General features: G+C 43.2%; 1 protein-coding gene across 4 annotated transcripts in view; it reads right to left on the bottom strand.

Moving 5' to 3' along the window:
• LBR (lamin B receptor) overlaps positions 1-27670 on the bottom strand; it is a 962918-nt gene that overhangs the window by 741711 nt on the left and 193537 nt on the right. For all 4 annotated transcript variants that reach the window (XM_044059838.1, XM_044059844.1, XM_044059847.1 and 1 more), the window contains exon 2: positions 18604-18781. In XM_044059838.1, the coding sequence (XP_043915773.1) occupies positions 18604-18768 (165 nt within the window). In that variant the 5' untranslated portion in view covers positions 18769-18781. The remainder of the gene's footprint in view (positions 1-18603; positions 18782-27670) is intronic.

Raw genomic sequence — 27670 nt, 5'->3', positions numbered from 1 at the left:
AGATCCACTTCAGGTTGTACACCTATCAGCACGCCTCCATTTACAGGTAATGGACAACTACTCAAGACCACCCATTCCCTCCTCCCACAAAGAAACAGGTGATAATAGCCACTGAACCTTGCCCTCAATGGCAGTCTCATCCAGCATACATGCAACTATTTAAAGACCATATGTGTCAAGGTCAGATGATTTATCCCTCTATGCCATGGGGCCAGGTAAACCTGGAACCAGTCTGACATAACTACATCTAATACTCAAAGTGGGCAGTCAGTGGTAAAAAGTACTAAAGAAAGTTTGGGGGGGGGGGGGCATTCCACGATTCATATGGATGGCTATTATAATTTTTCTTCTTCTGCAGTCAAACAGCAAAACGCCCTGGGGTACTGTGCAGAGTTGGAGAGAAACTGCAAAGGCGCCAACAACATGGATGTTAGAAACAAAAGTAAAATAAAAGGGTACAGAGTCAAGACAAAAAGAATTATAAGGAAAAACTAAGGGATTATGGTCCAATAGAAGCTATGCAAGGGTAAGGCAACACAATTTACAGATGATGGGAGAACAGCTCATGGTAATGTGAAAATGTTTTTCTTCAAGAGGACTGTAGGTGTATCCAACAGTCCCCTTTCCTATGGGGACCAAAAGAATGGGTCCCATAAAAGGGTAATAGAACAAAGGATCATTTGTTATTAAATAAAACCATAATGGAGAATTATGAAAAAGGGGAAGAATCTAACTAAGGATGGCATGGAGAGACTAAAAAAAAAAGCACTTACTTCATGGATAAAGGAGTGGAGTGCTTACAAATGTACAAGATACACCCTACACTGATCAATTACATTACAGGAACCATGAAACAGGGACAAACCACTTTGTAGCTAAGCCAGGATAAAGGACAAATCATCATGCCAGGAATAAACATTCATTCAAAGGGGAATACTTCAGGTTTGTCACCACTGCTCTTTTATCTTGCCCTTAACCCTTTAAGCTGTCTACTTAACACATTAGGACACTGTTGTCTGCTAGCTAAACTGTAACCAAGTGTAAAGACTTTCCTTTTTGTGGATGATTTAAAATGGTACAGTTCATCAGATGAGGTGTTGAACGCACAACTGGAAGTGGTCAAAATTTTCTTGGATGATGCAGGAGTTATTTTGTGTTGAAAAATGTGCAAAACATTTAAATCAGGAAAGCTGTAGCACCAAAAATACATCAGTCTGGGACAGGAATGTGATATAAAAGGAAACTAAGCAAGAGAGAGTGCATAAATACTTGAAATTGATGAAGGATCGACAATAAAACATGATGCAAACAAAACAGAGTAAAGAATATTTTAGAAGACTAAAATTAATTCTGAAAACAGCCCTGACATTTAGGAACAAAGTCCAAGCTATAACAAATTTGCTCTTGATGTTCTAACTTACATTTTTGGGCAACTGGCTGGCCCCAAAAGTGTTGGATCAGCTGGACAGGAATACAAGAAAAATGCATCACGCTTATCAAATGATATATAAAAATCAGTGTATGCCAATATTATATACCCTTCATTCTGAAGGGGGTATGGTCCTCTGATTAGATGTAGAGATCTGCAACTGTAGGACTGCATACACATCTGCTGTCCTCATCAGATGCAAACATAGTGAAAAGTTTGATACATGAAGAGAGCTAATCTAAGATTATTCCCAGCTTAGTTTAGCAGAAGCATATCAGTGTCAGGTGGGAAGAGAAAACAAAACCAGAAATAAAAATCAGGCAGCAAATGAATGTGCCAAAAAACAAAAGAATATAAGGTGAAGGATCATATGAGGAGGCAAGAAATGTGGAAAAGACAAATGTAGTTGTGAGTATGGAAAGTCTTGGAACAACCTCATGTTAATCAGGATCCAAATCAGAAATGGTTGAGGAGAGGTAAATTTACACAAAAAATGAAACGTTAATATTAGCTGCCTAGGACAGTGGACTATGTACACGTTGGTTTAAAAGTTCATTGAAAATGTGGGAGAAAAACGCAAGTTCAGTAAAACAGAAATGGAAAACGGTCACAAATTTTGTTGCTGGTTGATATATACTAATAGCAGAAAAACAGGATACTGAAAGATACAATAATGTGGCAAGACTGTTTCATTGGGGATTATGTAAACATTACAATACTAAAGTAGTTGAGAAGCACTGGAAACACGACCGACAAAGCATTATAAAAAATGATGCAGGTTGCATCAATCATATGGATCACCCATTACCAACAGTTCAAAAAACAGATGCGAGAAAACCAGATACAGTATTCCATGAAAAGAAGACAAAAGTAGCATTGATTATTAAAATTGCTACACCCAGTGATTACAGTGTCTTATGTACAGACACAAAACGTAAAAAAATACCAGGGTTTTCATGAAGAAAATGAGGGCAATGTGGAAGGAGGACACCCAGACAGTTCCAACAGTAATAGGGGCAATGGGTCTCATAAAAAAGAATTTGAGATCTTAATTAAATATACTACCAATACATGCAACTCCATATGAATTGCAGGAGTCAGTTCTGGGCACATTATGGGTGCTGCGAACAGCACTTCTGATGAACAACTATTTAAACAATACTAATTTCATAAACATTAATCATACTTCGACTTAGGAATGGGGTCCATTCCCGTCATGGTATCAGAAACCCAAAAGACTTTGGGAAGTTAAACCGAAAACAGTGGAATTAAAAAAAATTGTGGAAGTAAAGAGTCTGACACACACAAACACACTAAAATTCTAGCATGATGCAAGAAAGTACAGTTGTGTATACTTACTATAAATGTAGATATTAGAGTGTATTCATTGTTGCAGTCATTACATTTGGTTTATCTGCCTGCAGGTAGCCCTCAGTCAGCCTGAATTCCAGAGTCTTGGATTCCTGCTTCGGATGCTGTCTCTTCTTCCATGACATCAAGTTGTCAGGGGTATACAACATGCAGCCGACGCCATTATGTTTTTCTTGCCCCAGATGTCAGGTGCCCCCACAAAGGGAAGCAATTATGTGTTGTTACACCTCCATCAAAAAGCAAATACACCAGAAAGCTTAAAACAAGAAGCAAAGGTAGAGCCAAGAGAAGACATGGGGCTGGAGGGAGGGTAACCAGGACTGCAACAGTGAATACACTAACATCTGCATTTATGGTAAGTGTACACAACTGTACTATGGTTCTTTGTGTTTCACTGTTGCAGTCATTACATTTGGGTCGATTCTCAAAGCTAAGGAAGGGAGGAGGCAGATAGAGAACTTTAGGGCCAACTATTAAGCCCTGCAAAACTGCAGTGGCAAAAACAGCTCTGAATTTAGAAAAAAATAGGCATGTGGTAATGCTTGGTGAAGGTATGTACAGAGCTCCAGGTAGCAGCTTCTAGGATGTCCCTGGTAGAACCCCTCTGAAAAAGGCTGTGGAGGTAGACGCAGCCCTGGTGGAATGTGATCTTATCCCCCTGTGGGGTAGGTTTTCCATGGTACTTACAGCAGAAATTAAATGCAATGGGCTATCCATTTAGAAATTATTTGCTTTGAAATGGCCTTCCCCTCTGCCATTGCTGCAAAGCCAACTAGCAGCTGTTCAGATTTTCTGAGAGGCTTAGTCCTCTCCAAATAAAATCTAAGTTGTCTGTGCACGTCCAACAAGTGCAGAATTAGTTCTCCTTAAGTTTTGTGGATTCGGGAAAAAGGTAGGCAAATTAATGGACTGATTTAGGGCCACACTAGACACCACCCTGGGCATAAAGGAAGGATTGGTCCAAAGGGAAACCCTGTCTGCATGGAAGATAATGAAGGGTTCCACTGCCATGAGGACCTGTAATTCGGACACTATTCTTGCTGAAGTGATGGCTAGAAGGAAGGCAGTTTTCCAAAAAAGAAATTTCAACTCTGCAGTTGCAGCTGGCTCAAATGGAGGGAAAATGAGCTTTTCCAATACAAAGTTAAGGTCCCAGGCTGGAGTAGGGGCTCGCCAGGTGGGTCTTAAATATTTAGCCCCTCTGAGGAATTGCATTAACAGGGGGCTACAGAAGAGGGGTGGTTCAGTATTATAATATACTGAAATGGTAGAGGCATTGACAAGAAGGATAGGCCCTTGTGGAGCACTTCTGTTAAGTACTGAAAAATATGATGTAAGCTGGGCACCGTAGTGCCCATAACCTGGGTATGGCTCCAGGAACAGTATATTTTCCACTTTTCAGCATAGGATTTTCTAGTACTAGGTCTCCTTGCTTCCAGATTGACATCTAGCACCTGCTTAGTGAGGGATGCTATTGGAGAGCTCAAGGAATTAGCCAGGTTGCAAGGTTCAGGGTTTGAAGCTGAAGGTGCAGAATCGGGCCCGCCTGCTGAGACAGCAGGGAAGGTGTCTTAGGTAGGTGCCATGGATCCAGCAGTATCATGCTGCGCAAGAGGGGGTACAAGTGCTGTCGAGGCCAGTCTGATGCAATAAGTATAGTCCTAGGCTTGTCCTGTTTGATCTTTAGCAGAACCTTCAAGAGGAGAGGCAGAGGGGGAAAGGCATAAACTGAGGCACTTTCCCAGGTAAAGGACATGGCAGGTCCATCTCTGGAGTCCCCCATTTGTTTCTCAAGAGGCTGAATATTTTTGGTTCCAGTTTCCATTCGTGTGGGTCCATGAGATTTCTGCTTAGGTCATCTGCCAGTGAATTTAGCTTGCCTGGCAGGAATTGAGCTTGCAGGTGCACTTGGTAGCTCAAGGCTGTGTTCCACAGAGCCATGGCTAGTCTGCAGAGAGGATACAAGTGGGTTCCCCCCCTGCTTGTTTATGTACCACATAACTGTGGTGTTGTCTGTTCTTATCAATAATTGTCCTGGATGCAGGAGGTCCTTGAAAGCTGTAACTGCATTTAATCACTGCTAGCATTTCTTTTTGATTGATGTGAAGGTGCTTTTCTTTTTGGGACCATTTGCCCTGAATGCACCTGTCTGTCATGTGTGCCCCCCAGGCATAATCTGAGGCGTCTGTTGTGATGACTTGATTTGCTTGAGGTTTGCAGAATGGGAGACCTGTGTTTGTTTGACATGCTTGGGCCCACCATAGAAATTCCTTTTGCAAACATGGAATTATTGGCATTATTGTTTCCAAACTGTGGCTGTGTTGAGACCATAGGTTTTTTAGGTACCACTGAAGTTTCCTTATATGCAACTTTGCACATGGGATTAAAAGAATGCAAGATGCCATGAAGCCCAGAGCCTGCAGGATTTTCCTTGCAGTAAGCCTGGTACAATTTGCTAGTATTTTGAAGTACTGAGTTAGTTGCCCCTGTTTTTCTGGCGTAAGATAGGCCATCTGGGTGTTTGTATCCAAGTTGGCACCCAGGAAAGTTATTTTCTGAGATGGTGTTAGCCTGTATTTCTCTTTGTTGATTGTGTATCCCAGAGAGTTCAGTAACCGTGTTGCACAAGCCAGATGTTCCAGAAGTATGTGCTTGCTGTCCACTTGGATCAGGCAGTCGTCCAAATAAGGGTAAATTTGTATCCCTTGAAGTCTGCAGTAGGCAATTACTGATGCCAGGCATTTCCTGAATACTCTGGGCGCAGTAGATAAGCCAAAGGGCAATGCAGAGAATTGATAGTGGATTGAACCTGCAAGAAATCTGAGGTATCTTCTGCAGCTTTGTCTGATTGGGACATGCGGGTATGCCTCCTTGAGATCCAATGTTACCAGCCAAAACTCCTTGCCCAGCATAGGAAGAAGCTGCTGTAATGTGAGCATCTTGAATTTTGGTACGAGTAAGAATGTGTTTAGGATGGATAAGTCCAAAATGCGTCTCCAGTCGGTTCCTTTCCTTGGTACAAGAAATAGCCTGGAATAAAAACCTTGGCCTTGTTCGTGAGTAGGCACCTCTTGAATAGCTTTCGTGTCTATGAGCTTTGAAATTTGTAGTTGTGCCTCTGCCCTTTGATTGTGTGGCAGGTTTGGCATGCTTCTCATTTTTGGTAGAGTGTGAAATTGAAATCTGTAGCCTCTGTCTATAACGTCCAGGATCCATTTGTCTGTTGTGACAATATGCCAATTTCTTGTAAATAATGCCAGCTTTCCTCCCAAGGGTGCTGCCAGCTGAGACTTGCTTGGCATGGAAAGGAGGAAGTCATTGGGTTTGTTTCCTATATTGTTCTGCACTGTCTTCGCCACCTCTTGGTGCTGGAGTTTGCCATTGCCTGCCTCTATATGATCCTTGTGATTGTCCTCTGCCCCTTGAGCGCCTGTATCTACCTCTTTGGGACTTGTCCGTGGATGGAAAGGACCAGTTTTTAGAAGGCCAATTTCTGCTAAAAAGTGGTGGTTGAACCTGTAGAAAAGCTTTGACAGATTGCATAGATTTGGCTTCCATTTTCCGTAGTATCTCCTCAGCATTAGTACCAAATAGCACATCCTTTTGTAAAGGAGCATCTAGTAGTTTAGCTTTCACATGATCAGGTAAGATTTGTTCCCTAAGCCATGCATGTCTACGAATAACTGATCCTGTAACAACAGCTCTACTTGAGGCCTCTAGGGCATCATAGCCACATTGTAAGGTGTGTTTACCCACTTGTTCTGCACTATGCATCATATCCTGCAACTCCTTCAAATCTGGCTGTTCAGGTTGAGACATTTTATTTCTTAATTGTGATAACAGAAACTGCTGATATTTAAGCATATAAAACTGACAATTTAAGGCCTTCATGGCTAGGGTGGCCGAGGTATACACCTTTTTTCCCCACCTTTCTAAGGATCTTGACTCTTTCGGAAGGTAGTGGATTCTTAGCAGTAGAGGCCTTCATTCCCTTGGGGCCTTGAGAAATGGTTTCAGGGTCAGCATTATGGCTTTTGTACAGAAACTGGTGAGAGTTAGGAACTCTGTAGTACCTATCAGGCTAGACTGGGGCAGGAGGCAGGGAATCCGGATTAAGCCATGCCTCCGAATAAACATCATCCAGTATGTCCAAGACAGGAGGCATCGCAAGAGGTCTGTGTTGAGGTAAAAGAAATTCCCCAAGTCTTTTCTTGGAATCAGAAAAGTCTTGGCCTTCCCAATGGAAGTGTTCCCTCAAGGTGTGTAAGGTTTCCCCAAAAGAAAAATCCTCAGGAGGAGATACAGAAGGAATGGACTGCTCTGCATCAGAATCTTCAAAAGGGGAGAGTGTTCCTCTACATCAGAATGATCCGAAAAAATGGAGCCCTGATCAGAAGTGGGAGAATCTTCCTCCACTCTGGGTCTCTTGTCTGGAGGGGGTTGGGAACCCCTGATAAGAGTAATTAAATCCTCACTCATTTTAAGCATCTGCTTTTTAGGCATGGGGCCTGGAGATGGGCCCTATGCAACAGGCCTCTTGGGATGCCTGGCTGATTTGGACTTAGTAAAGGCCTTAATGGGAAAGGAAGATGAGGGTCTGAAGACACCATGGGTGGAAGTAGACCTGTCCACACATTAGGAGGCTCAACGCTCACAGTGGCTTCGGTGATTGTAGTCTGGGTATGGGCCGAGGTACCCTGCGGTCTCGGTTACAGAAGACCCTGCCAAAGAAGTGTCGTCGGTAGTCAGGGACCGCATAGGCATCTCGCTGAGAACCGGACCACGTGTAGCCGGTTTTGGCGTGGTGTCGGTGGGGACCGCGGACCTCATGTGACGGTAGTCGGAGTCTCCGACGACATATTATAATCAAAGGCTTTACCGAAAAGTGTTGGGCGAACTCCGCCCGACGCTTAATAGTGCGCTTATTGAAAGCGGCGCAAAAGCGACAGCCCGAGACGCCGTGGTCTGGGCCTAAACAAGGTATGCAGAGGGAATGGAAATCCTTATGCGGTATTTGCTTCCCACAAGAAATACAATTGTTAACTTTTTCTGACATCGGTCAGAGGCAAGAAAAGTTTCCCCAACGGGGTACTTAGCTTTAATGAAGACTTCGGTTTCCAATTTTTCGTAAATTCAGGAGCTGGCCGATCGGCACTTGCGAACTGCTTCTGCTTCGGGCACCGCGCGGCAAAGACGACTGAAGAATATGGCGTCGACTGTGTCTTATATACCCCTGTTGCATTGACGTCAGGAAAGAAAGCGACGACAACCGACGCCGGACCAAGACTTTGGAATTCGGCCGACCGAGGACCCGCCTGACGGCAGAGGACCCATCTGTGATTACTGCAGCTGTATGCACGATGAACATCCTGCTGTTGAGTCTCTGCCCACTGATTTAGGGGTAGGTCTGGCCAACCGTTTGGGGCTGGTAGGGTGCGGAAGTGGAATCTGTATCCTTGGGAAAACTATATTTAAAACCCATTTCTCCTGGGTAATGAGTTCCCAGTTTTTTGCATGCAGGGCATGTTTTCCTCCTAAGGGAGCAGGCAGTTGAGCAGGGCTTGGAAGGGTTACGGTTAAGTCATTGTGACATTTTTCTGTAGGGGGGTGTCTTACTACTACCTGCTTTGGAAGTGGGAGCCTCACACTTGCTGAGGCCTGTGTGTAGCCTGAGACTGTAACCTAGGTGGTCTGCTGTTCCTGGGTTTGGACTGAGAAGGCCTGGAAGAGACTGGAAAAAGGCCAATGCCTACTAAATCTGGGAGGCTGTACTTACAGGAAAATCTTTAACAGTTTGCATAGGTTTAGCTTTTTCTTCCATCTTTTTCAGGACAACTTCTGCGCTGTTGCCAAACAGGCCGTCTTGGTTTAAGGCAGCATCCAGTAATTTAGCTTTTAACATGACCTGGCAAGTTTTGCTCCTTAAACCAAGCATGCCTTCCAAGTACAGACCCAGTGACAGCAGCCCTGCAAGATGCTTCTAAAAAGTCAAAACCACATTGCAAAGTATGTTTACCAACTTGTTCAGCAGAATACATTAAATCCTATAATTCTTTATGTTCAGCACAGTCAGGAATCAACATCATTTTCTGTTTAAGTAGTCCCATAATATGCTGCTGATACTTTAACATATGAAACTGGCAATTTAAGGCTATAATGGCCAAAGTAGCAGAAGTGTATACCTTCTTACCCAATCTGTCCAAGGTCCTAGAATCTCTACCACAGAGGGTAGGATTTTTGGCAGCAGTAGCCTTAATGCCTTTTGGTCCTTGGGAAATGATCTCTGGGATCCACTGTAGGATTTTTGAAGAGGAACTTGTGAGAGTCAGGTACTCTAATACCGGTCAGGTTTTCTGGGAGTTGGAGGTAAAGTGTATGGGGAAAGGCTAGATTCCAGGAAGGCATCATCTACAATGTCCAGAACGGGAGGGATAGCTAAAGGTTTGTGTTGAGGGAGGAGAAAGAATTCCCAAAGCCTCATTTTGGAGTCAGAGTAATCCTGGCTTTCCCAGCGGAAATGCTCCCTAAGAGTGTACAAAGTTTCACCAAAAGAAAAACCTTCTGGAGGGGAAGCCTGCATCAGAATCCTCATAGGTAGATAAGGGCAAATCCTGGTAATCAGGAGAAACAGATTTCAGAATCCTGATCAGAAGAATCAGAAGGAAAATCAGTTCTAGGTCTCTTAGAGGGGGAAGGCTGGTTTCCCCTAATTAAAGTAATAAGATCTTCAGCCATTCCAATCATTTGTGTTTTTAGGCATATGGGTCTGACCATGCGGTTTGGACGCTGGTTTTCTAGGCGTGGGTCGAGTTTTAGGCCTGGATGAAGAAGATGGCATCAGTTTAAAATGCAAATCTGCAAGCCTGAATACACCCTCAGAAGCCGGTGCCTGCACAGCGGCTCCAGACCCATCCAAGGTAGTGACATCCGCAAGTAACATAGTCTAAGAAGCATCTCGCAGCATACCGGACACCGAATGGGTCTCAGTAAAGGCCTGCGAATCTGAAGTAGCAGGTATCAGGGGCTGCGAAAGCGCCTCATTGAGTACCGGCAAACTGGCAACTAGCTTAACGGAAGCGTCGTCGGCAGTTTTGGACCTATGTGGTCTGTCTCTGTCTTTATCCTTTTCGTTTTTTTCAGAATACCAGTAGTCGGATGGCTTAAAGAAGCCATTTCTGGATAGTTAAACAGAGTACCAAAATAATTTGCTGCAAAAATAGACAGACGACGAATAGTTTTGGGGTTGAATAAGGCACAAAACCAACAGCAAGGGGTGTCGTTGTCTGGACCCAAGCAAGGAATGCAGTACGAATGAAAATCTTTGAGGTATTTGCTTTCCACAGGTAAGACAATTGTTAACTTTTACGAACATCGGTTAAGAGCAAGAAAAAGGATCCCCAACGGGGTACTTCACTTTTTCAAAGACTTTGGTTCTGAAACTCGAAAACAAAAATTTCAGGAGTCGGCCAACCAGCAACTGCTTCTGCTTCGAGCACCACGCAGCAAGAAAGACTGATGTAATGGTGTCGGCTTCATATTTTATACCCCTGACGACCTGACGTCATGGAAGAACACAGCAACCGACGCAGGAATCCAAGAATCTGGTATTCAGGCTGGCTGAGGGCTACCTGCAGGCAGATATTCCACAGCCCGTTCACACCATCTCTCTACCCTACTATATGCCTCTCCTGTCCTCACTCACCTTAACAAATCTGATCTGGCCAAGCTCTCATCCTGCTATAATCACATTGCCAGGTTCATTACAGGCCTACCCTACAGAACACACCACTGTACTAACCTGAAAAAGCTTGGATGGATAGAATTCCCACACCTTCTTCACCAGTCCCAACTCATAGAGGCCTTCAAAATCCTTAAACAACCTGAGAATACCCCAGCACTAAAAAACTTAATGACTCCCTACTCCAATCTAAGCTGCCTTCAGCAAACAGACTCCTTGTCCAAACAACTAAATCTCTCAACCTAGGTGGTGACGCTATTTGCCAACACCACTGGTAAAATATGGAACTCTCTCCCAAATAACATCACGCTTGCAACTTCTCTAAGTCAATTCAAAAATAGTCTAAAACTCCACTTCAAGTCACACTGGCTATGTCCTTGCTCAAACCCAGACTAGCTCTGTGCCATTAACTAAAACAAACAACTAGCTAAGATAAGTACTTTCTATACTGTGATACAGAAATATGTATCCTGTCTAACTCTATGTCATTATACTGCCTACCGTCCTTGCTAATATGTTATTAATGTTACATTTGTAGTAATCTCAGAAATAGTAATGGCAGTCTTGTACTTGTATGTAAATAGTCTATGTTTTTGTTAAGTTCTTTCAGCTCATTTACTGTACCTAATTATCAATGTAACTCTGTTGGAGCTTTTCTCCCCGGGCCCATGTATCCAGTCGGACCATCCCGGTTAACAAATGTAAAATAAATAAAAATAAATAAATAGATAACCCAAATGTAATGACTGCAATAGTGAAACACGAAGAACATCTAGGAAAAGTACAGTTTTGTACCTACCATAAATGTAGATGTTTGAGTGCTAATACAGCTGCATTCATAACAGATGGGTTATCCTGCAGTCAGGCGGGTCCTTGGTCGGCTGAATTCCAAAGTCTAGATCCGGCATCGGTTGTCGTCGCTTCCTCCTTGACGTCAGTGCTGCAGGGGTATAAAAGAACCAGCCGACGCCATCTTCTTCAGTTTTTCTTGCCCCAGATGTCAGGTGCCCCCAGAAGGAAGGTAAAACATAAACTTATGTAATAATGCAATGTAAAATAATCAAAAAACAGTAGTTTGCAAGCAAATACACCATAAAATAATACCCCAATCAGGTTATATGAGGAGGTGTTTGTCATAAGGCCTGTCCCAAGAGGGGATGGAGGGAGGGAAACCTGGACTGCAGCTGTATTAGCACTCTAACATCTACATTTATGGTAGGTACAAAACTGTACTATGTTCATCGTGCATACAGCTGCAGTCATAACAGATGGGTAGAATCCCAAAGCTAAAAAGGGATGGCAGGCACTAAGTGGAACTAGGAGGAGCAAGGATGCCCTGCAAGACTGCTGTGACAAAGCCCGCTCTAGATTTAGAGTAAAGTGGAAGGTGATCGTGCTTGGAGAAAGTGTGCACAGAACTCCCAAGTGGCTGCTTCCAAAATGTCCTTGGTAGGAACCCCCCTGAGGAAAGCTGCAGCGGTAGCTGTGGCCCTAGTGGAGTGAGATCTAATGCTTGTAGGCACAGTTTTTCCATGAAATGAGTAACAAAAGCGTATGCAGTGGGCTATCCATTTTGAGATTGTCTGTTTGGAGATGGCCTTTCCTTGAGCACCTGTAGCATAGGACACAGAGTTGCTCGGATTTTCTGAATGGCTTTGTCCTGTCCAAATAATAACGAAGTTGCCTGTGAATGTCCAAGGAATGTAGTAGTCTTTCCCCTTTGTTCTGTGGGTTAGGATAAAAGGTAGGTAAGTGGATAGTCTGATTCAAGGCTACACTGGATACTACCTTTGGCATAAAGGAAGGGTTGGTTCGTAAGGAAACTCTGTCCTGATATGATGAAAGGTTGTACAGCCATGAGGGCCTGTAGTTCTGAAACCCTGCGTGCTGAGGTGATAGCCAGAAGGATGGCTGTTTTCCATGACAAATATTGCAGTTCTGTTGAAGCAGCTGGCTCAAATGGAGGCAGGGTCAGTTTTTCCAACATGAAGTTGAGGTCTCAAGCAGGTACTGGTGGTTTCCTTGGGGGTTTTATATTTTTAGCCCCTCGGGGGAACTGTCTTAAGAGAGGATGAGAGAATAAAGGAGGATCTGTGTTGTATTGTGCAGAAATGGCTGAAGCATGGATCTTGATGGAGGAGAAGGAAAGTCCACTGTTTAACATCTCAGCTAGGTACTGTAATATTTGAGGTAAATTTAGTACCCAAGGATTCTGGCCCTTTTTCTGATTCCAGGCACAAAACCGTTTCCATTTGGCGGGGTAGGCTTTTCTAGTAGAAGGTCTTCTGGCCTCCAAGATGACATCCTGCACCTCCTTGGAGAGGAGGGTCTGTTGGGAAATCAAGGAATCCTCCATGCGGCTAGATTGAGGGTTTTCACCTGACTGTGAAGAGTTTTGAAGTTGTGCTGGGACAACAGAAGAGGCACTAGAGGCAGGATCCATGGTGGGGAATGCGTCGGGCTCTTCAGGAGTGGATACCCAGTGTTGTCTTGGCCAGTCTGGAGCAATGAGAATCATGTTTGGCCTCTCTGTTCTGGCTTTTAATAGAACTCTGGGCAGCAGAGGAAAAGGTGGAAAGGCATAGACCGTCAATGTTGTCCAATTGAAAGAAAGTGCGTCCACTTTCCAGGTCTGTGGATGATAGGTCCTTGAGCAAAATTTTTTCAGTTAGTAATTTCTGTGGGTAGCAAAGAGATCTATGTCTGGCTGTCCCTGTGCCTGAATTATCTTAGCGAAAACTTGAGGATGCAACTTCCATTCGTGTGGATCTGTCATATTTCTGCTTAGGTTGTCTGCCAGTGTGTTTTCCTTCCTTGGCAGGAATTGTGCTTGAAGTTGGATTTGCAATTCCAGAGCCGTGTTCCAAAGGGACATGGCTAGTCTGCACAGGGGATATGAATGAGTTCCTCCCTGTTTATGTACCACATCACTGTGGTGTTGTCTGTCCTTATCAATAGCTGGCCTGGATGCAGTAGGTCTTTGAAGGCCATAATAGCATTTTGCACTGCTAGCATTTCCTTTTGATTGATGTGTAGGTGCTTCTCTTTTTGGGACCATTTGCCCTGAATGCACTGATCTGTCATGTGCGCCCCCCAGGCGTAGTCCGAGGCGTCTGTTGTGATTATTTGATTTGCTTGAGGCATGCAGAAGGGGAGACCTATGTTTCTTTGGTATGCTTGAGCCCACCACAGAAATTCCTTTTGAAGACATGGAATGAGTGGTATAATAGTTTCCAAACTGTGGCTGTGTTGAGACCATAAGTTTTTTAGGTACCATTGAAGTTTCCTCATGTGCAGCTTTGCACATGGGATCAGCAGGATGCAAGATGCCATGAATCCCAGAGCCTGCAGGACTTTCCTTGCAGTCAGCCTGGTGAAGGTTGCCATTTTGCTGAAGTATTGAGATAGTTGCCCTTATTCTCTGGCGTGAGGTAGGCCATCTGGGTGTTTGTATTCAAGCTGGCACCCAGGAAAATTATTGTTTGAGAGGGTATTAGTTTTGATTTCTTTTTGTTGACTGTGTATCCCAGAAAGTTCAACAATTTTATTACAAACGCCAAGTGTTTCAGAAGTATGTGCTTGCTGTCCGCTTGGATCAGGCAGCAGTCCAGATTTGGGTATATTTGTATCCCTTGAAGTCTGCAGAAGGCAATTACTGATGCCAGGCATTTCGTAAACACTCTGGGCGCAGTAAATAAGCCAAAGGGCAATGCAGAGATTTGATAATGGGTTGAACCTGCAAGAAATCTGAGGTATCTTCTGCAATCTTGTCTGATAGGGACATGCAGGTATGCCTCCTTGAGGTCCAATGTTACCAGCCAAGACTCCTTGCCCAGCATGGGAAGAAGCTGCTGTAATGTGAGCATCTTGAATTTTGGTACGAGTAAATGTGTGTTTAGTATGGATAGGTCCAAAATAGGTCTCCAATCTTTGTCCTTCCTTGGTACCAGGAATAGTCTGGAATAAAAACCTTGACCCTGTTCTTTTGCAGGTACCTCGAATAGCTTTCATGTCCATGAGAGCTGAAATTTGTTTTTGTGCCTCTGCCCTTTGATTTTGTGACAGGTTTGGCATGCCTCTCATTTTTGGAAGGGTGTGAAAGTGGAATCTGTAGCCTCTGTCTATAATGTCCAGGATCCATTTGTCTTTTGTGACAATATGCCAGTTTTTTGAAAATAATGCCAGTTTTCCGCCTAAAGGTGCCATTAAAGCTTTGCTTGGCATGAAATGGGAAAGTCATTGTGTCTGCTTTCTGAATGACTGTGATCTATCTTCTCCACCTCTTGGTGTAGGTGCTTGCCATTGTCTGGCTCTGAATGATCCTTGAGATTGCCCTCTACCCCTCGGGCGCCTGTATCTGCCTCTGAGGTCTATCCGTGGCTGGAAAGGACCAATTTTTTGAAGGCCAGTTTCTGCTGAAACGTGGAGGTTGCACCTGTAGGAAATCTTTCACTGTTTGCATTGATCTTGCCTTTTCCTCCATTTTCTTTAGTACCTCCTCAGCTTTAACACCAAACAATACATCTTTCTGAAGAGATGCATCTAGTAATTTAGCTTTGACATGATCTGGTAAGGTTTGCTCTTTGAGCTAAGCATGTCTACGTATGACAGACCCTGTAACAGCAGCTCTACATGAGGCCTCTAAAGCATCATAACCACATTGCAAGGTATGTTTACCCACTTGCTCTGCACTATGCAACAAATCCTGCAACTCCTTTAAATCTGGTTGCACAGGTTGTGTCATTTTGCTTTTCAACTGAGATAACAAAAACTGTTGATACTTTAACATATGGAACTGACAGTTTAATGCACTGATGGTTAAAGTGGCCGAGGTGTACACCTTTTTCTCCCACCTTTCTAAAGCTCTGGAATCTCTCTGAAGGTAATGGGTTTTTGGCAGTAGAGGCCTTAATTCCCTTGGGATCCTGTGAAATAGTTTCTGGGTCAGCAGCATGGCTTTTGTATAGGAATTGGTGTGAAACAGGAACCCGGTAATACCTGTCAGGTTTAACAGGAGATGGAGGTAAAGAATCTGGGTTGAGGCTGGCTTCTGTGTACACATTATCTAATATATCCAAGACAGGAGGGATAGCCAGAGGCCTGTGCTGGGGTAGCAAGAGAAAATCCCTGAGCCTTTTCTTGGAATCTGAGTAACCTTGGCCTTCCCAGTGAAGGTGTTCCCTTAAGGTATGTAGGGTTTCCCCAAAAGAATAGTCCTCAGGGGGGAGACCAAGGGAATGGACACCTCAGCATCAGAGTCTTCAAAAGGGGAATATGAATATTCCTGGTCCTCAGAAAGTTCTGAGGTAATAGAGGTTTGATCTGAGGAAGGGTAGTCTTCCTCCAATCTGGGCCTTTTGTCCGAGGGGGGTTGAGAACCCCTGATAAGAGTAATCAAATCCTCAGCCATTTTGAGCATCTGTTTTTTAGGCATGGGGCCTTGAGAGGGGCTCTGTGGACCTTGTCTTAGTTTTCAAGGCTGCTTTAGATTTTGAGAAAGCCTTAATGGAAAAGGAGGAAGGCCTGAAGACACCTTGAGAAGTGGCAGGCCTGTTTGAACTCTGAGTTTCCCCACCAAGTGTGGCGTCTGTATCTGTAATTGGAATGGGGGCCGAGGAGCCTGCGACCTCAGGCATAGAAGACACCGCTAAAGAAGCATCATCGGTACTCAGGGGCTGCGTAGGCGCCTCACTGAGAACCGGAGCACCGGTAGTCTGCTTTAGCGTGGTGTCGGTAGAAGTCGCGGACCTTATGTCGGTCCTTATCTTTGCGTCTTTTACTCAAAACTGGAGTCGGAGTATCCGATGACTTAATGTAAATTAAATTTTTTTACCAAAATAGTGTTGGGCGAACTCTGCCCGACGCTTAATAGTGCGTTTGTTGAATCTAGCACAAAAACGGCAGGCCGAGACGTTGTGGTCTGGGACTAAGCAAGGAATACAGAAAGAATGGAAATCCTTATGCGGTATTTGCTTCCCACATGAAATGCAATTATTAACTTTGTCTGACATCGGTCTAAGGCAAGAAAAGTTTCCCCAACGGGGTACTTAGCTTTCAAGAAGACTTCGGATGAAATATTTTCGTAAATCTCAGGAGCTGGCCGACCGGCACTTGCGAACTGCTTCTGCTTCGGGCACCGCGCGGCAAGAAAGACTGAAGAAGATGGCATCGGCTGGTTCTTTTATACCCCTGCCGCACTGACGTCAGGGAGGAAGCGACGACAACCGACGCCGGACCTAGACTTTGAAATTCGGCAGACAGAGGACCCGCCTGACGGCAGGATAACCCATCTGTTATGACTGCAGCTGTATGCACAATGAACATCTGATGAATAAAGGATTACAGTTGCCGATTCCATGGTGCAAGGGGATAAAGCCTGAAATGTAATCTAGATGATCTGAAAATCTACCAACATTAGTGTTGCATGAGCTAGCTGATTAAGGTAAAAAGAAGTGGCCAACATTAGCTCATCTATCCTAGGAGAAAGGCAGGCAGCTCATTTCACTTCCAGGACAGCCAGTGGCGACTTGTCACAGAAACAGCAGAAGGGTCTGGATGAACAACCAAGCACTTCAATCACTCTCAGTAGTCAAGACAGGCAAATACTTGCAATATGCACATGTCAAGATACTTGCAATATGCACATGTCAAGAGACTGGCATTATAGAAGTTACTCATCCAGGCTGTTACAAGGAAAACATGATGCCGGGGGGGGACTGTAGATAGCCAAAATGAGGATTCCATCAGCTGAATTAAATCACAAAGGGAAAGGTGTTGATGGATAAACACACACAAAAACATTTAGGGAAAAAATCTAACTTACCTCCAGCAATAAGAAACACAAATGTATGACATTTTCAAAAGTTTAAGACCATCATCAGTGGAGAACAGCTTCTGTTCCAAGATCCCAAAAAAAACAACTGCTCCTGCTCCCTTCTCAGATTCATTGATTCCCAAAGTCCAGCTGGTGTCTAACAGGGGACCGAGGTTCAATGCACCCACTCCTCAGATTTATTCATTCCTAGCTCCACCTGGTGTCTAACAGGGGAATAAGATTCAATGCTCATATTATGGTGAAAAGACAAATACAGGGGACAGGGTTTACTATACTTCAATACAACTCTAACACCAAGTTCCTGGCCAATGATCAGAGGCCATCATCTACTGCCCCCATACAGAACAATGCACAAAGCAGGTGCTGGAGAGTGCCCTCCCATCCAATGCCATAGTAGAGCTTCTCTGAATTTAGCCCTACCAGACATTCTCCTTTCTTGAAAGAGGGAAGGGATTATTTTGCTGGCAATGGGCCACACGATGGCCTAGAATGAACACACCGGAAGGAATTTCTCTACCAATATGGTCTTACTCATCAAGCTACACAGTACACAAAAGGAAGGCATTTTCCCTGCTCTCTATACTCAAACAAAAACGCACCTAGCCACTGCCAGATGTCAGTGATTTTGGAACTCCCACTCCCATCCTGAGAAAGAGAGATATACAGAGAGATGCACCACAGGCTCTCATTCCCATCTATCCCAGCCAGCCCTCTAGAAACCAGACAAGTCACCAAAGGTAAGCTGGAGCCATTTCAGGCAGGATCAAAAGGTCAGCACCCACAGGCCAACATTTTCAAACATGGACAGACCCCGTACATAAGACAGGGCTACAACAGAAGGAAAATTCACACTGTCTTACAAAAAATGCTAAATGAGACATGGTGTCAAAAGGTGTACAGGAAAGAATTCTGAACTCCATGAAGGAACAGACTTAGTCTGACAGCAGGGTACAAAAATAGGCAAAACAGTGAAGAAAACCTATAGTCATAACAGAAGCTTGTACAACATCTACATACTAACTGATAAAATAATACAGTATGAGTGATATGCGATACATATTCCTCACAAGCATTCTACAGTCAGTGGCCTAAAAAAAACATCCAAAGAATTAAGGTTTCCAAGGAAGATGCTATAGAAAATCATATTTTTTCCAGAAAAAAAAAAGTTACAAATTTTAGAGTCTCAGATTTTAGTTATACAGTTAAAAATCAAAATCTGAATATCCTTACCTTAATATCACCCTCTTTCAAAATTAGTTCAGTCCCGTCTTTATACTTAACGTTGTAGAATTGTCTGGATTTGTCATAATTCAATATAGTAACTTCATAATATAAACTGCTACCAGGCCAACGGCCCATCACTACTTCTCCATCTCCAAATTTTCTTCCTCCCATGATTATAAAGTAGCTACAAAAACAAAACAGAAACCATCAGTAAGCAATACAGCCAAATATGAAAGGATTACATCTGAAGGGATGAAGTAATGGAATCAAAACACTTCTGTAGCCTTTAACTGCCTTACTTTTAGAACGCTTGTAAGCCTAAGATCACCCACCTTTGTGAATTCACGTTGTAAGGCACAATATAACTCCTTGCTACAAAGGGAGCATGTAAAGTCTAGGTTTACATTAAAAAAATTCCAATTATTTCTAGGTTGTTCCACAACCTGATGAAATATCTTAAGTCAGAAAGTGAAAAGACAGCAGAATCTTTAAAAAAAAAATTAGAAATGTCCTATCAACTAACACATCCAGTTTTAGGGTTAACATCATCTAGTTTTGTAATACGAGAAGGAGCTCCATGTAGAAACATACCAGTATTGTAGGCATCTCTCTCTCAACATGTCATACTGGAGATTCTCTCTATGCAACACACAGACCCCAATCCTGAAATTTTCTGTATACCACATCCTAATTTTGCTCTCAAGCAGAATACCACCTCTGTCTCGTGGTCCAAAATGATCACTCTTGTATCCCAAGTTCACAAAGACACAAAAATATAAGTTATTTATGTCTGTATACTACCATCTCCAGTGTACATAAGAGTACTTGCATTTTTCCAATTCATGCTCAGTGACGCACACACTAAGTTATAGTGGCTTATTAGATGCACATTTAAAAAAAGTAGAGCAACTAAAAAAGTAAGGTGAAGAACGATTACTCCATTACCCATACAGCTTATGTTCTAGAATCATAACATTGTGCAAGGCAAGTTATAATTAAACATATGAAGCCACTATTGTTTATCAGGAAAGCTAGACTGAGAAAATTAAATAGCTGTACAAAAGCACAAGTAAGAGTTAGTGTAGTTTAAGCATGTAAATCAGGTACCAAAACAAATTTTTCAAGAATTACATGAAAATATTTCATTACAAACATGAACACTGGGATTTTGGGAGGCAATTATGACACTGGGGGAAGAAACAAACAAGGGAAAAATGATAATACACGTAAAATATTTCAATTTCTAATTAATGGAGGACAGTAAAAATAAAGGGAAAGGTAAACACAAAAAAATGACTTTTGTATTCTCTAGATTAAAGGAAGCAAATATAGGCACCTGCGTGCATTTTGATAATTTACCAGTATAGACTGCTTAATTTAGACCATTTACTATTGAAGACAATGGATATGAGAGATTAAATGAGCAGTGCTCAAAATTACTGATGTCACAAGATGAAAAAAGTAGTTTTGTACCTACCATAAATGTAGATGTCCGATAGATATGCAACTGCAGTCCTGACATATGGGTTGTCCTGCCTCAGGCAGCCCTTCGGTCGGCCAGATTCCAAAGTCTGGGTCCGGCGTCGGCCGATGTCGCCTTCTCCCCGACGTCAGAGCGGCTGGAGTATAAAGGCATCAGCCGATGCCATCTTCTTCAGTGTTTCTTGCCCCAGATGCCAGGTGCCCTCCAAGGAAGGCTAAATTTTGTGAATGGATAAACAGATAAAACCAGACATGCACAACAGTAATAAACAGATACACCATAATATATATCCCCAACTGATAGGTAAGGGGAGAAAGGACCCAAAAGGGGAAAACAGAGGGTAGGAGGGAGGAACCTGACTGCAGTTGTATATCTATCGGACATCTACATTTATGGTAGGTACAAAACTGTACTATGTCCTTCAAGAATGCAACTGCAGTCCTGACATATGGGTTGAATACCATAGCCAAGCTGGGGTGGTAGGACTAAGCAAGAGATGGTGTAGCTAGAAGGCCCTGCAGGACTGCCAAGCAAAGCCTGCTCGGGATCTGGAGTATAATGGCAGGTTGTAGTGTTTGGTAAATGTATGCACGGAGCTCCATGTAGCAGCCTCTAGAATATCTTTTGTAGCCACTCCTCTTAGAAAGGCTGTGGATGTGGCCAGAGCTCTGGTGGAGTGTGGTCTAATATTAGCTGGCACACTTTTTCCATAAAAAGAATAACAGAATCTGATGCAGTGTCCAATCCATTTTGAGATGGTTTGTTTGGTGACTGCTTTTCCTTGCACTCCAGCAGCATAGGCTACAAACAGTTGGTCAGACTTCCTGGTGGACTTTGTTCTGTCCAAGTAGTAGCGTAGTTGTCTGTGAATGTCTAAAGTATGCAGCAGCTTTTCCCCTTTATTTTGGGGGTTAGGAAAGAAAGTAGGCAGGTGAATTGCTTGGTTTAGAGACACTCTGGATATCACCTTAGGCATGAATGAAGGATTGGGCCTAAGGGAAACTCTGTCCTGATGAAAGATGAGAAAAGGAGGAACTGCCATGAGGGCCTGTATCTCAGAGACTCTTCTTGCTGAGGTGACTGCCAACAGGAAAACCGTTTTCCAAGAGAGAAATTGCATTTCTGAAGATGCTGCTGGTTCAAAAGGAGGAAGAGTTAATTTTTCCAAGACGTAACTGAGGTCCCATGCAGGAATTGGCAGCTTCCTTGGAGGTTTGATATTCTTTATGCCTCTTAGAAGCTGTCTTAGTAAGGGATGCGAAAACACAGGTGGATCACAGTTGTAATGTGCTGAGATAGCTGAAGCATGGATTTTGATGGAAGAGTATGAGAGGCCACTGTGAAACATTTCTGCCAAGTATTCTAATATCTGAGGTATGTTCATCAGTGATGCATCCTGGCCCTTGTTGACATTCCAGATGGTGAATCTCTTCCATTTGGCCAAATAGGTTTTTCTGGTGGAAGGTCTGCGTGCCTCCAGCAAAATTTCCTGAACTTTTTCGGAGAGAGAGTCATGGGTCTGAGTCATGGAACTCTCCAAGCTGTCAGCTTTAAGGTTTGCAGGTTCTGATGAACAGTCTTGTAACTGTGTTGAGTCAGGAGCAGAGGCCATTGAGGCAAGGGCCACGGTTTGGTGCGAGTTATGCTCAGTAGTAGTGGATACCAGTGTTGCCTTGGCCAGTCTGGAGCCATCAAGATTCCTCTTGGTTGTTCTGCCTTGATCTTCAGTAACACCTTGGTGAGCAAAGGTAGAGGAGGGAATGCATAAATTGTTAGAGCATTCCAGCTGAAGGAAAGAGCATCCGTTCTCCAAGCTAGAGGATGGTGTATCCTTGTGCAGAACCTTTCCAGGTGATGATTGAGATGAGATGCAAAGAGGTCTATGTCTGGTCTTCCCCACGCAGATGCTATTTGTGAGAAAATGTGAGTGTAGCATCCATTCGTGGATCCAAGAAATTTCTGCTCAACCTGTCTGCCAGAACATTGTCCTTGCCCGGAACAAACTGGGATTGCAAGTAGATGTTCAGGTTCAGGGACTTTTCCCAAAGAATCATTGTTAGTCTGCAGAGGGGGTAGGAATGAGTGCCCCCTTGTTTGTTTATGTACCACATGACAGTGGTGTTGTCTGTCCTATTAGCAGATGACCTTGCTGAAGAGATTTTCCAAAGGCTTCTATTGCATGTATCACTGCCAACATCTCTTTTTGATTCATGTGCTGATGCATCTCCATGGGAGTCCATTGCCCTTGAATGCATCTGCTGTCCATGTGCGCCCCCCCATCCATGGTCTGAGGCGTCTGTTGCAATAGTTTGACTTGTTGGAGGTTTGTTGAAAAGCATGCCTTCGTTTAAGTGACTTGCTTGAGCCCACCACAAAAATTCCCTTTACAGGCATGGTATGAGTGGTATTATGTCTTCTAGGTTGTGGCTGTGTTGCGACCACAAGCTTTTTAGGTACCATTGCAGCGTTCTCGTGTAGTCTTGCCAGAGGGATTCGAAGAATGCAAGATGCCATGAACCCCAGGGCCTGCAGGGTTTTCCTTGCGGTCAGGTGGGTTAATTTTGCTAGGCCTTTGAAGTAAGCTGTTAAATGCTCTTGTTTCTCCTCTGTGAGGAAAGCCATTTGTAGCTGTGTGTCCAGTTTTGCTCCTAGAAAAATAATCTCTTGGGATGGCAGTAATCTTGATTTTTGAATGTTGACTGTGTATCCCAAAGCCTGCAGCAATTGAATGATGTAATCCAAGTGTTTTATCAAGGTCTGTTTGCTGTCTGCTTGTATTAGGCAGTCGTCCAGGTAAGGGTATATTTGAATCCCCTGGAGTCTGCAATGTGCCACTACTGATGCCAGGCATTTCGTAAATACTCTGGGCGCAGTAGATAAGCCAAACGGCAATCCTGAGAATTGATAGTGCTCTGTTCCTGCAAGAAATCTGAGGAATCTTCTGCAACTGTGTCTGATAGGGACATGCAGGTATGCCTCATTGAGGTCCAGAGTAACCAGCCAAGACCCCTTGCCCAGCATGGGAAGAAGTTGCTGTAACGTCAGCATCTTGAATTTTGGCACCATGAGAAAAGTATTTAGAATGGACAAGTCCAATATAGGCCTCCATTGTTTTTCTTTTCTTGGAACAAGGAACAGTCTTGAATAAAATCCCTGGCCTTGTTTCTGAGGAGGAACCTTCTCTATTGCTTTTATTTGTAACAGCTTTGAGACTTCTATGAGTGCCTCTGCCCTTTGATTTTGTGGCAGGTTTGGCATGCCTTGTCCTGTTGGTAAGGTATGGAAGTGGAACCTGTAACCTCTGTCTATTATGTCCAGAATCCAATTGTCCTTTGTTATAATGTGCCAGTTTTTTGAGAATAGAGATAATTTTCTGCCTAGAGGTGCTTCTCTTTGAGCCTTGGTAGGCGGAGTGAAAGGTAAGTCATTGTGATTGTCCCTGTGGTGCAGGTGAACTACCTGTGCCACTTCTCTGATTTTGTGGTTGCCATTGGCGTCCCCTGTAGGAGCCTCGGTATTGCCCTCTACCTCGTGCACGCCTGCTCTTTCCCCTTTGAAAGTTGTCAGAGTCTGGAAAGGACCAATTCTTTGAAGGCCAATTCCTGCTGAACATTAGTGGCTGAACCTGGAGGAAATCCTTTACTGTCTGTACGGATTTTGCCTTCTCCTCAATAGATTTCAACACATCCTGAACATTAGTACCAAAAAGCTTCTGTTTATCCAGAGGTGCGTCCAGGAGCTTTACTTTAACATGATCTGGCAGTGGCTGTTCTTTCAACCAAGCATGTCTACGGATAACAGCCCCTGTCATAGCTGCCCTACATGAAGCCTCCAATGCATCATAACCACACTGTAGAAAATGGATTACTAACCTGCTGGGTATTATGAACCAAATCCTGCAATGCCTTTCTATCTATAGGCTCAGGAGAGGCTATCTTTTTCTGCAAATCATCCAGTAAATAATCCTGGTACTGAAACATATTAAAAAGGGAGTTTAGTGGCCCCCTGGCAAGGGGGGGAGAGGTATAAACTTTTTACCCCATCTCTCCAGGGACCTTGCTTCCCTGTCAGCTGGCAGTGGATTCTTGGCTGAGGAGGTAGCCACTCCTTTGGGGCCCTGTGAAATAGTTTCTAGATCCACAGAGTGGGCCTTAAAGAGATGCTTGTGAGTGTCAGGGACCCTGTAATATCGGGTCTGGCTTGACAGGAGCAGGAGGGAGAGAATCGGGGAAGCACTGGAGTCGGAGAAAACATCATCCAGGACATCCAAAACTGGAGGGATAGCTAAAGGTCTGTGCTGGGGTAACTTAAGGAAGGTAATGAGCCTTCCTAGAATCAGAAAATTCCTGACCCTGCCACTTAAAATGTTCCCTCATGGAGTGGAGGACTTCACCGAAAGAAAAATCCTCTGGAGGAGAGGCAGAGGGAATAGATTCCTCAGCATCAGAGTCCTCATAGGCCTGGAAGGATTCTTCTTGGGTATCTGAATGCTCTGAATCCCCAGAGGCTTCATCTGAAGAGAGGTTGTCTGCCTGCTCAGTTCTAGGCCTTTTTTCTGCAGGCGGCTGAGAACCTCTGTCTGGGTGAGGCTGAGACCCCCTGATGAGAGATTAGATCTGCAGCCAGAGACATGATTTGTCAGTCAGAAGAAGGGGCCTGAGAAGTAGGTTTAGGGTGGCCTTAGCACGTGCAAAGGCCTTGATTGACATGGATACAGGAGGCCTAGCTGCCCCACGTGCAGGGGTAACTTTGTCAACGGGAATGGTGTCGGGTAGATCCAGAACTTCGCTCGAGGAAAATCAACTACCGCACCGTAGTCTCAGAGACCGAGGGATGAGTTAACGCGTGTCGGCCTGGAGCGTTGAATTACCACTTCCGGCGGGACCGGGCACTCGCGGAGGGCTTAGGCGTTATATCGGTGGAAGATGCGGGCCGAGGATGTCGGTCCCGGTCCTTTCGTTTTTTGGTAGTTTGTGCTGTCGGTTGTTCCGACGGCATGTTGTAAGCATAGGATTCGCCAAAAAAGTCTTCAGCAAACTCTGCCCAGCGCCTGAGAGGGCGCTTATTAAAGCAAGCACAGGCCGAGACATCGTGGTCTGGGCCCAGGCAAGGGAGGCAGAAAGAATGGAAGTCCTTATGAGGTATTTGTTTACCACAAGACAAACAATTAACTTTCTCAATTTGTTCTGACATCGGCTGAGGCAAGAAAAAATGTTCCCCAACGGGGTACTTGGCTTTTAGATGACTTCGGTAACTGAAAACACAGGAGCTGACCGACCGGCACTTGTGAACTGCTTCTGCTTCGGGCACCGCGCGGCAAAAAAGACTGAAGATGGCGTCGGCTGATGCCTTTATACTCCAGCCACTCTGACGTCGGGGAGGACATCGGCCGCCGGACCCAGACTTTGGAATCTGGCCGACCGAAGGGCTGCCTGAGGCAGGACAACCCATATGTCAGGACTGCAGTTGCATTCTTGAAGGACATCGGGTATTACAGAACATTTACAAATGGGAGATCTTTATATAAATAAGGTAACAGTGATGAGCTGATTACAGAAGAAAAAGAATACATGTACAATATTTGTCGCAGAAGAATAAAAAATATGAAGAATGTCAAAAATTAGAGGAAGTTATAGAAGGTAATAAGGCAATGATACAGCACTGAATGAAGCAAATATAACAATGGTTATTAATGCAAAAAAAGTTTCAAGAAAAAAATCCTTTTTAAATAAGCAAATAAAATGCAATAAAAGGTACCAGAATGAGAAATGTATGATAAGTAAGAAATAATTAAACTGGCAGAATCTGTTTCTGAAGGTATGTATGCACACAAACAGATTACACATGATGTAGAATAGGGCATTAAACTAACTTCGAAAGAAAACAATTCTATATATTAAGAGAAATAACTGCAGAGGAAGAGTAGGTTAGAAGGTTCAAGTCTATACCAGAGGACAGTGGTGCTCACTACACATTTACAGAAAAACAGCAAGGAAGAAATGAAATGTTTTGATAAAGTGAAGCAAGTACAATGGAATCAAGACTAAGGTCAAAGGAGTAGTAATTGATAAGAGTACATGGGATGAAAGGAAAGGATAGTAGAGATACAACTATAAATTAAGGAAGTAACGGACAAAACTGCACAAAAACCAAACTTAAGGTAATTTAATCTCATAGGACATTAAAAAATTTATGTCTCGACCAATTATGGAATATTTTAAAACCATACCATATTCCAAATAAAATTCATTTTTAAAGATTTATGGAAAATTCAACTACAAAGACATTACACAATGGTTGGTTAAGCAGACAACAGTGGGGTATTGTAAACTGCAAAGAATTGCAAGGCGAATCTGATTTACAAAGACTTGGTGAAATTGCCTAAATCTAATGTGTTACATAGAAGATAGTTATAGTTAAAAATAAGGTATGGGCAAGTATCCTTAAGGATCCGAGTTTTCTTCTGAGTATGGCTGGATCGGATAAAGTATTTGGAGACCCAAAGAAAACAGGAGGTATATGAAGTTTTACTTGCCATAATACTTGAAGTACTAGGGTATTAAAAGTTGGAGATTATACTAAAACAATGAAATAATTTAATGCAATAGGTAAAGAACTTAAATGCGCTAACAAAATCATATGATTTACCTTTAAAGAAAAATGCTTCCTTAACAGATCTTGGTAATATTAGGAAAGCTAAGCTACTTAAAGTATTTATGGTTCTAAAATCTATTAGAAGTTTTTTCATGTTGTTTGGGCTTCTAGATTAAACCCTATGAAAGGAGGTACAGAAGGCAATACAAAAAAGATAGAGGGACTGATAAATCCAGCCTTTTTGTTTTTGTGTGGGGAGGGGGGGCTCACTACATTTATTATTGGGTATTGCCTACTATTACACACACCTATATATACACATCTACACAGCCATCTATATCTATGTACATAAACACACACACATATATATATATATATATATATATATATATATATATATATATATATATATATATATATATGTATAAAATGGGTCTATACTACATAATCGAAAATTCACTGAACGGTATTTACACTCAAAACACCGTTCAGCAAATTCACTCTTGGGGGGGCTGCATTGATATTAGTCTCAAACTATTTTTGGTAGAAAGGACGGATTAATTCACAAGGACACCCTGTCTTTATGGAAGGTTGCGCAAGGAGGCCTGCATGAGGAGGCTTGTAGTTCTGATTTTCTCCTAGCAGACGTAAGAACAATCAAAAATAAGGTTATCCATGATATACATTTCTAATTGCAATTTGCAGATGTCTCAAAATGGGAATATATTATGGACTGCAACACCAGATTAAAGTCCCAAGGCGCGGAAGGATCCCTGTATGGAGGTCTGAGCATTAAAGTTCCTTTCAGAAAAGCTTTACAATGTTTGTGAATCATTAGAGCTGCATCATTTAAACCATTATGAAAGTTGGAAATTGCTGCTAGATCAGTGGGTGAAGGGAAAGGGTCTACAATGGTATACAAGAATTGCCATTCAGGTAGGAAAATGAAAGAAGGGACTACCAACAATGGTAGTGATAGAATAACAACAAAAGGGA

Source organism: Protopterus annectens, chromosome 1.part2, assembly GCF_019279795.1.
Source record: "Protopterus annectens isolate FY-2018-M chromosome 1.part2, PAN1.0, whole genome shotgun sequence".
NCBI classification, from domain to species: domain Eukaryota; kingdom Metazoa; phylum Chordata; order Ceratodontiformes; family Protopteridae; genus Protopterus; species Protopterus annectens.
This window is presented reverse-complemented; position numbering and strand designations above follow the sequence as displayed.